The sequence below is a fragment of the Fusarium oxysporum genome, chromosome 2, assembly GCF_000149955.1.
Source record: "Fusarium oxysporum f. sp. lycopersici 4287 chromosome 2, whole genome shotgun sequence".
Classification (NCBI taxonomy): Eukaryota; Fungi; Ascomycota; class Sordariomycetes; order Hypocreales; family Nectriaceae; genus Fusarium; species Fusarium oxysporum.
The window spans coordinates 2,722,248-2,730,664 of NC_030987.1; the positions used below are offsets into that span (position 1 = coordinate 2,722,248).

Genomic DNA, 8,417 nt, shown 5'->3' on the forward strand with positions numbered 1-8,417 from the left:
CCATCCACCAAAAAAAAACTGTCAGCCTCTGGGTCTGGGCCCTCACTGTACCTGACTTAGAAATGCTGTGCCTGGTACCTTACCTCTCGTTAGACCACGCCTCAAAAGCCTCTTTTTCCAAGACAAGGTCATCAGGCCCAGCGCCAACTGGTAGCTCCCGAGCTGGAACCGAAACTTTCACGTCTATCACCATTTGCTTCTTTAACTCTCCCTTGACTTCAGCCCTTTTCGACAAGGTCACCGCCAATTCTCGTTAGGCTGCCTCTAACCCATGTAACTGCGGAGGTTGTCTAGTCACGACGTGTCTGATTAATATTGATGATATCGATTGGAAAAAGGGAAAAAAGCAAATACTCCAAAAAGGCCCGTGCTTGAAGATTCCGGTCCAGAATTCTCGCTCCCAATTGAAATGCCTGGTCCATGTTCAGAAGCATGAGATGCAGGGCGAACACCATGTAGAAATGAAACAAAAGCAAAATGTCTTGAGCGTGAACTTGAGTCTGAGTGTAAGCCAATTCAATTCCCGGGTCTGGGAATCAAACTCATTGTGAGATACAGGTAGAGTACAATTGGTATACGAATGAAGTCGATACAAGCTCTTTCAGGTATAAGCTGATAGCAGATCATGCTGTCACTGAGCATAAAATTTGTTGGTTGGCGGTTTCGTGTGCACGCCAGCGCAGATCTGTTGCTGTAATGCATTGCACAGCAAGTTGTCGTGGCACCAAAGGGCGATAACTGGACGTCACTTATTGCGCATCTTTTCACGACTCCAGTAACAGATCATCCATTTCAAAACCACGACATGCGTAGAGCGGCCACTCCGACCGTTTGCTTACCCGTTGCGTTTGTCGTTGCCATAGAATTAAGAAGTAGCTCCGAGGAGCCAACAACAACTCTCAGCTACGGTTTCGCGCGCCAGCCGAAACTCTATTGCAGCATTTTTTTCAGCTATTCATCCATCGTGGATGGGGATAGAGATGGAGATGGAGATGGAGACTGGAGTCAAATGGAGCTCACTAACCACCAACAGCAGATGAATGAATGTCTTCACCGCTCGCTCCGCACAATGTGACAACCCCCTTGCGTCCCAAGACCAGACGAGAGGCGGCGCCGCTCGTTCGGTGGAGGGGTTCACAGCGGTGCCAAGACGCCGTGTGGGTGTCAACGATCAGGTACGCCGACGATGAAGCAGCTTCTCGACCTTGATGCAGGTACCGTAGGGATTCTCAGACAAAAAGTGCTTTGTTCGCGATCGCGTAGGCTAATCTCTAGCAGAATCGATATTCAATCTGCGCTTGCATCCGCCCTTGCTACTAAACCCTACAAGCTGAATCTACACCCAGCAACCATCATTTCACTCTCTCGCTATTGCCAGTCGAGCTGAGATCTATCGAGATGCTCTAACCCCAATGTATGTGTACGCTACTGCGCGGCGTAGACTATGTATGTATCACCCACATGAAATGGTCGACCTAACTTGTGATGCGATTTCTCACCTGCATCGTGCATGAGACTACCTATCCCGTGCCCTCTCATGTGCCCCTCATCTTCATTCTTCCCCAGACAATTGACTCTGTCTTTGTCTTCCGCACTAGGAATGACGGCCGGGCCAAGCATTCGAAGCAATTCACAGTGACAGCGGTTCAGCCTCTTTCCGGTCACAAGCGCGATTACAGAGTTGGCGGTGGAGGATGTTTCATTTTTCCCATTTGCAATTAAGAAAATAATGGGTACCGCTTCACAACGTGAATCCGAAAACGGCCAACGGTCTGTCACTGGTTAATTGAACACAGGCGGTGAATCTGCTGAACCCCTCATTCCACTTATTCGCATCCATTTCACGGTGGAGGACTCATCATGTATACTGCATCCTAGTCCTGACGATCCAGGGTCTCGTCGTGGAGATACGACCGGGTTGGATATTTCGAGACCGCACAAGTAAATTCGTGTAAACCATAAGAATACGATGACGATATCGGCGGAGAGAAGGTAGCGATTCCATGGAGATATCATGAGTCGCTTCTCGCTTTTTGTCTTGGCATTTGATAAACGAGATGAAAAAGGGCTCGGCAGTGCTGGCCTCCGGCTCCGAGGCCGAACAATCACGGACACGATGAGACTGAATTAGTATCGTGAAGAGTAAACATGACCGAGCCCCAGTCCGGATGTAATCACGATGTTGCAAAGTCAGGTAATCTCCCTCCCTGCGATGCAGATCGTTAATTCTTTCTAGCTGAAGGATCTTGAAAGTATTTTGCTTCTCGCAAACACCTTGTAGTCCGGACTTGGTGAAGCCGGACTGGGGCGTGGTGGCGTCGTGACAGTTAGTGCCCGCAAGCCCGTGCCATTGGCCCGTCTGGGCGTCGAATCCACGAAGGCTCATTTATCGCTGTCTCCGAACGCAGCTGAGCTGAAGATTATCGTAGCATCGGGAATATGTTTTCTTTTTTTTCCTGCCAACTATTGCTTCTTTGTCAATTTTCAGGATCGGGCATCGAGATATCACATCGTTGCTGTAGAATCCCAGAGTCTGCAATTAAAAGAAGAAAAACTTCCCTGGATCAAAGATCAAAAGTGACAGGGAAAATCAGGGTATCTGCGAATATGCAGGATTAATTGATGCATCCACTCATAATAAACTTTCTTATTGACCCTTTGCCTTGGTCTGGCAGTGTTTTCTGACTCGGCAGCTAATTGTGAGGTTACATAGATCTCCATTCCCAATTATAGCCTGCTATAGGTCCCTTCTCTCATGCAAGTTAATTACAATTACCAACACCACGGTTATCCTTGCGTGTCTGAGTCTGGATCTAGAACACAAATTGATTACGATGCCAACCAGCAACTTTTTTAGTTCCCGTCTTTCAATCCGTTTGCTCTGCTCGTGCTTGCGTTGTTATTGGATTCCCGTATCGGGGAACCAACGTTTGCATTTCGCAACTCCGAGCAATTCTGACATGAGAAAAAGGTGCTAATTGCCGAATTGGCTTGGCATGGCCAGACATATGACCTACAGACAGGGGGCCAAGCAAACTTTCCAAGATTTCTCTGTCCACTCACATGCGAGTTTGTCGAAACACCATGATATCTAGGCCGATTGCTACCCTATACGAACTGGTGTGCCTACTGGGCAAAACGTTATCGTATTCTTGTTAATGTACTGCGCCTTGTTCGGCTGCTCGGATGGCGGAAACAATCGTATGAATGCAATACGACTACACACACTTGGGATGATTTCCAGGTGCTGAAACGTGTGCGTGTACCTGCAGGTACAGTTTGTACCTTGCAGTTTTGCGACGGGTTCACCACCATCTCTTGACGTTAATGATAGTCACGATCACCATCGCCTCCGACCGCCATTCAGCGACGAGCAGATACCTTCAATGACATTCATGTAAATATCAAATTGTCATTGGCCACAACCCCTCCTCTATAACCCCCCGGTGTTTGAACGGCTTGCCTCTATCTTGATTTCGGTCCTTCCCCATTGATCATCAATATCATCATCATCGACCCGATGTACGGCCACATTCTCCTTTCTTGACATCATCTTATCACGATTACAACTCATATGTTCGTGACAATCTCCTGACGATCACCAACTAATGAAGAAATGTCTCGGTTGAATTTGAGGTCAATCGATAGAGGCCTGATCCTCCAATTGACACTCAGGACGATCAGTCCAACGCGGGGACCGGTGTGGCGCTCTGGCCCCTGCAGAGCTGCGCTACCTTTACAATCGTGAGCCAAAGCAGCACCATTTGAAGCTTTATTCATTGACTACGCGTCTTCCCGCTCGATAGCTGCCTCTCTGGCGTGTCTCTTAGCAGCTTTAGCTAACCTTAGCCTTGGCCTTGTGCTGTGATATCTTGGCCTCGTCAGCCAATGTGATGATACCTCAGCCACTCATTGGGATGCTAGGCTGTGAGGAAACGAGGCTCGAGCGTCGCGTCCCCTCGATCGACGATGAGATGAACTGTCAATTGAGGGGATCACGCAGTGCGATTAAGACGGGACAATTTGAAACCCATGATAGTAATCAGAAATACAAGTACATGGCAAGATAAGTACTGCAATACTGACGATGGCCAGGCTAAGCCTTGTTTAACGGATCAAGCTTAGACTTGGAAATTGTGAGATGCAGGGGCATTGTGTCAACGTGACCCGATGCAAGGGATGATTTGAAGCAATTGACTGATGGCAGACCGCCAAATGAAGATATTCTGTGCCTTGGTACCGCCTTGTATCGATTGTCTGTCCAAATGAGTGTTGCGGTAGGGTACAGATTGCACCTACTAGTGCTTGCAGTGCGTGATATATGCACCTCACAAAACTGACTTACATATGCAAGTCTCATAGCTGCAAGCCTTGTAGTTTCGAGTCTCTTGTTCGATGTTGTCAATTTTGAGGCATCTCCTTCTCGCATTGTCCACCCGTTTCAAGCCTGTGAAACATCTCACCCTCCAATAACCTAGAATCAAGATCGAACTTCCATAGACTCATCGATGCTTTGTCAGTCTGACGTTAGATGTCCTCACTTCAGTCTCGATCCCTATCTGACAACTTGTCTCTGATATCCCTTTGACCATTCGACTGGGTCGAACAGTGACGTTACGGCTCGTCCCTGCAGCCTCAAACCTGCTAATTCCCGGACCCTCCGATCGAAACAATTGGGGAGCCGGGCGGATTTCACTCAACGCGATACGGAACTAGAGACAGATAACGCGATCTCATTCCCAAACGCCAAAACGCCTTTGATGCCATTTACATATGGTACATTGTCCTCCTTGGCGACCCTTGCTTCCCGGTGTTTCAGAAACAACCGCGACACTGAGGGCAGGAAGATGTAATGACGTCGATGCGGTCGTGATCGTGGTCTTTTGCAACCTTCACAGGAGATCGATCTTGATGGCATCGACGATTTTCTCAAGTTCGTGATAGCTTTCCATACACGCAAAGCAAGGGAGCATGTACAGCCTCATTTACAACACGCCATCATTCTCACCAGGAAGTCTCTTCACACGCTTCTGTTCCCAATCGTCAAGGTCCTTGCCAGCAAGTCTCTGTTTCCAAAAATTAGTGAATTGCACATCTCAAGCAACATTCTTCCTCCTGTTCCAAGACTAAGACGTACGTAGTACTCCTCCTTCATGTCCACCTTCCTTGCAGACCGGCGCACATTGAGTTCCTCGTCCTTGGTCATCTGGCGCACCTTGCGGTCGTAGCGTTCGTAGCGGACAGCAGTGGCTGGGGTGAGGACGAAGGAACCAGCGACAATGACGGCCATGAAGGGCAGGCCAAACATGAGGAAGGGATGCTTGTTCATGAGAGTGCGGTACCGCATGCCGATGCTGTTCATGTCGGCCGCGGACCGGAACTTTTTGCTCTGAAACGCCGGCATCGTGGGTCAATTGTCGGTCGGTAGGGCTAACGAAATCAGTGTAGGATATCGGAAGCTCCGTGAGCCACTTCGGACGCGAAAGGTCGTAACGTTTGTTGGTGAGCAGACAAAACGAGTTCGGGCAGTTGTGGAGAGGCAATTGCGAGTAATGCCTGACTGATAGCACGGTTAATACACGCCGGATATGGTCTGGTCTAACTTGAAGTGTGGAGAGACGAGAATTGGCCAAAAGGAAGAGTTTGATTTGATTCACGAGGTCTGAGGTCAACTCCGACAAGATGAACTGACTTCATCGCCGAAGTCCCACTTTTACCGCTCCGAGCGATGTAGTCTATGGCCTGTGCGCGTTTACTTTTTCCCGGACCGACGCCAGCATGGAGATTTCCGACTGCCGGACCTCGAATTTCAGGGTCCAGACTCCACTCTCAATGCTGGAGCCGAGACAAACGGCTCTTGACTAATAACAAAGAATTTATCACATCTGAAGGATGTCTACCAACACAGACCACTTGTTATTTGCCACTAGCTACGATAAAATTTCCTTTCAGCCTCATGTTGACCGAAATTGAGGGTCTAGATGTCCTCATGTATCGTCTTGTACAACACCAAAAGGACGTGTACGGCGCCCAAGCTGTTGAGACCGGGTAACTCCATGTTGCCTGGAAATAAGATGACTCACTACTTGTGCTATTGGACCCCGAATTCTGCCTGGCATATCCTGGAGAGTCAGTGACACTTCAACGGGCTTGGACTCGTGCGACCGCCCTGGGAACGCCTTCACAGCGCCCAACGTCAAGCACATGCGCCCGTGCTTCTTGGTCTAGACACTCAGGTCTTCAAATTTCTTCCAGAATCTGTTCCGTGCTTCTTCTAGTCAGGAACAGAACGGGCGGTTGCAAACTTTTCTTTCTCAAAGCCTGAACCCTGTTTGTTGATGAATGAAAAGCAACGGCGTTGAAATTTAGACTGCCTAGACTTTAGCTCGAATATTTCGGACATTTGGTTGAGTGGCTAATGCCTTAACGGGTCTATTGACCGTTGAAAGTGGCTGCGTCAATCAACCAAGGGTCTTTTCTTATTACCGTCTTGGTGCCACGTTACATATCGTTCAATAACGAGGTTGAGTTACCGAACATGGCCGAGGAAGACACGCGTATGCTCCTGTTGTAATAAGCCGTGATTAGCAATGCAAAATTATGAGAAGTGAACACTGTCGGATAATTGGAGACCATAGTTTATTGAACGATACTGGCTTTTGTTCTGGTATTGAAAGCACTAACATAGATACTCCCTAGGAGCATTGAGCGGGATACCTGAAGTGAAGGGAGGGTCGAGGGAGAGAAACAACTTTGGGGCGCTTGAAGGCCCAAGGCGCCACTTGGATGTTAACCCGTCTCTTCATGGCGCAAGAACTGTTTGATCATCTTTTGCATATCTTTTCGGGGATACATGGCGAGCGGATGGCCTCCTTCAGCCTGGCAACCCGGATGAGTGTCACTCAATTCTGTTCCACAACCCCTAGGGTAATGCACAAGACATCGCACAAGGTGTGACTTCTTCCGGCTGGATTGACCTTTATATCATCTCGGCTTTGTCATCAGCCCTTTTGCTGAGCTTTGTGAAGATAACTGGTTATTCGCGGGCATGGGCAAACTTCCGGCCGAGCACAATCTTGCGAAGAAAGACATTTGAGCCCGAACCAATCCATAGGGCATTGCTAAGAAGAGAATCTATCTGGAATAGGCTGTGACGAGTTGCAGCTCCAGAGCATCGAGTACCCCTTCGTGCTCTTGTAGTCCTCTGTGCCCAACTTGAAGATTATTCTTTTCCAATAAGACCTTCGAATGTCCATGGTCGAAATGTTCATGACCTCGAGGTACAGGAAAGGTCCACAAACCCCCAACCTCCAACTGACATAGCTTCAGACGGCACACTGAGGCCAAACAAGCACAGGAAAGACATTTGTAAATGGGGTTGTAAACCATTGATAGTGTTACATCTTTTCAGTGCAGAAATTCAGCAACTAGCTCCCAATTAATACGCTTTAAGTTCCTTATTATATAGTTACCTCACTCATAAGATTCCAGTATTACTCCTTGTTTCGAGGACTGGAAACTGGTTCAAATGATCACGTATGTTATTACCATTTACAGTAGTGAAGCAACTGTTATCTAGTAACAGTAAAGTCACTGAGTTTCATGAGTGCCTTGGAAAGCCCAGAAGTAGTAATACGAGGTATTCGTGTGTTGTTTGTCACTCTCCGTGTAACTCTATTAACCGAATGTTTTCTTCTTTCTCTTTCTCCCTTACCAATGACTTTCGGTAGGATGATAGTTGCAATAAACTATATGACATAATTCCATGTAATTACTTCTATATTCCAGCTTCTCCTTTCTTCATGTTGCTCGAGACACTCACAGTCAAGTGTTATGGTTAGTGTAGCTCCCGCGTTAACATTGCAAGCTTTCTGGCTGCTGGAATCACCACATGTACGCCCTTTCCTCCCAATTATATATCCAATATAGAGTATATCGATCAGTAGATGAAACGTAAGAGTGTTGAGTCACTTCAATCTTCATATATCTTAATAGTTCTCGCTTGTTAGAAATGACAGCATTGGCTTTCCTTCGACCGGTGAGGTTATGTGAGTCAAGTCACTTTCACTTGGTTCATCATTGGTAGCTAGAGTACAAGAAACCACTAGATATGTTTTATTTTGTCTTGGGATTATCAGCATTGTTTAATGCTGTATCATGGAATTCCACACAATTCAGCAGGAAATCAGTGGAATTGTGCAGGGTAAGCAGCTTGTCAGAGGCTAGGTACTCTCAGTTTCTACTTGTATCTGCCACTAAACTCTCCACTTGATATCGACACAATCATTGGACAATCTAACTTTAACCCTTCTATTCATGTCCAATCAACCACAGCAAACCAACAACGATTCAATATCCTACAGACACTTCCTTCGCTACTTTTGCATATTTGCTGCTCCATTAGCGTTTCTCTTCAT

The 8,417-nt window shown here is 47.3% G+C and overlaps 4 protein-coding genes across 4 annotated transcripts; 2 read left to right on the forward strand and 2 right to left on the reverse strand.

Annotated features, from left to right (window-relative positions):
* Nucleotides 1-1,858: 1,858 nt before the first annotated feature.
* Nucleotides 1,859-2,386, reverse strand: FOXG_19770 (uncharacterized protein; the record flags this gene model as incomplete). The annotated part of the gene is made up of 1 exon (XM_018400035.1): nt 1,859-2,386. The coding sequence occupies one exon, from the start codon at nt 2,384-2,386 to the stop codon at nt 1,859-1,861; it is 528 nt and encodes a 175-aa protein (XP_018244788.1).
* An 858-nt stretch (nt 2,387-3,244) lies between these two features.
* On the reverse strand, nt 3,245-5,711 carry FOXG_08201 (cytochrome c oxidase assembly protein COX16, mitochondrial). Its single transcript, XM_018386996.1, has 2 exons — nt 5,138-5,711; nt 3,245-5,066 (listed from the first exon to the last, which is right to left on the reverse strand). The coding sequence occupies exons 1-2, from the start codon at nt 5,402-5,404 to the stop codon at nt 4,986-4,988; spliced, it is 348 nt and encodes a 115-aa protein (XP_018244789.1). The 5' UTR covers nt 5,405-5,711; the 3' UTR covers nt 3,245-4,985.
* Nucleotides 5,712-5,737: 26 nt separating this feature from the next.
* FOXG_19771 (uncharacterized protein) lies at nt 5,738-6,378 on the forward strand (the record flags this gene model as incomplete). Its single annotated transcript, XM_018400036.1, has 1 exon — nt 5,738-6,378. The coding sequence occupies one exon, from the start codon at nt 5,738-5,740 to the stop codon at nt 6,050-6,052; it is 315 nt and encodes a 104-aa protein (XP_018244790.1). The 3' UTR covers nt 6,053-6,378.
* A 160-nt stretch (nt 6,379-6,538) lies between these two features.
* Nucleotides 6,539-6,824, forward strand: FOXG_19772 (uncharacterized protein; the record flags this gene model as incomplete). The annotated part of the gene is made up of 2 exons (XM_018400037.1): nt 6,539-6,557; nt 6,700-6,824. 2 exons carry the CDS (start codon nt 6,539-6,541, stop codon nt 6,822-6,824), a joined length of 144 nt encoding a protein of 47 aa, XP_018244791.1.
* Nucleotides 6,825-8,417: the final 1,593 nt, after the last annotated feature.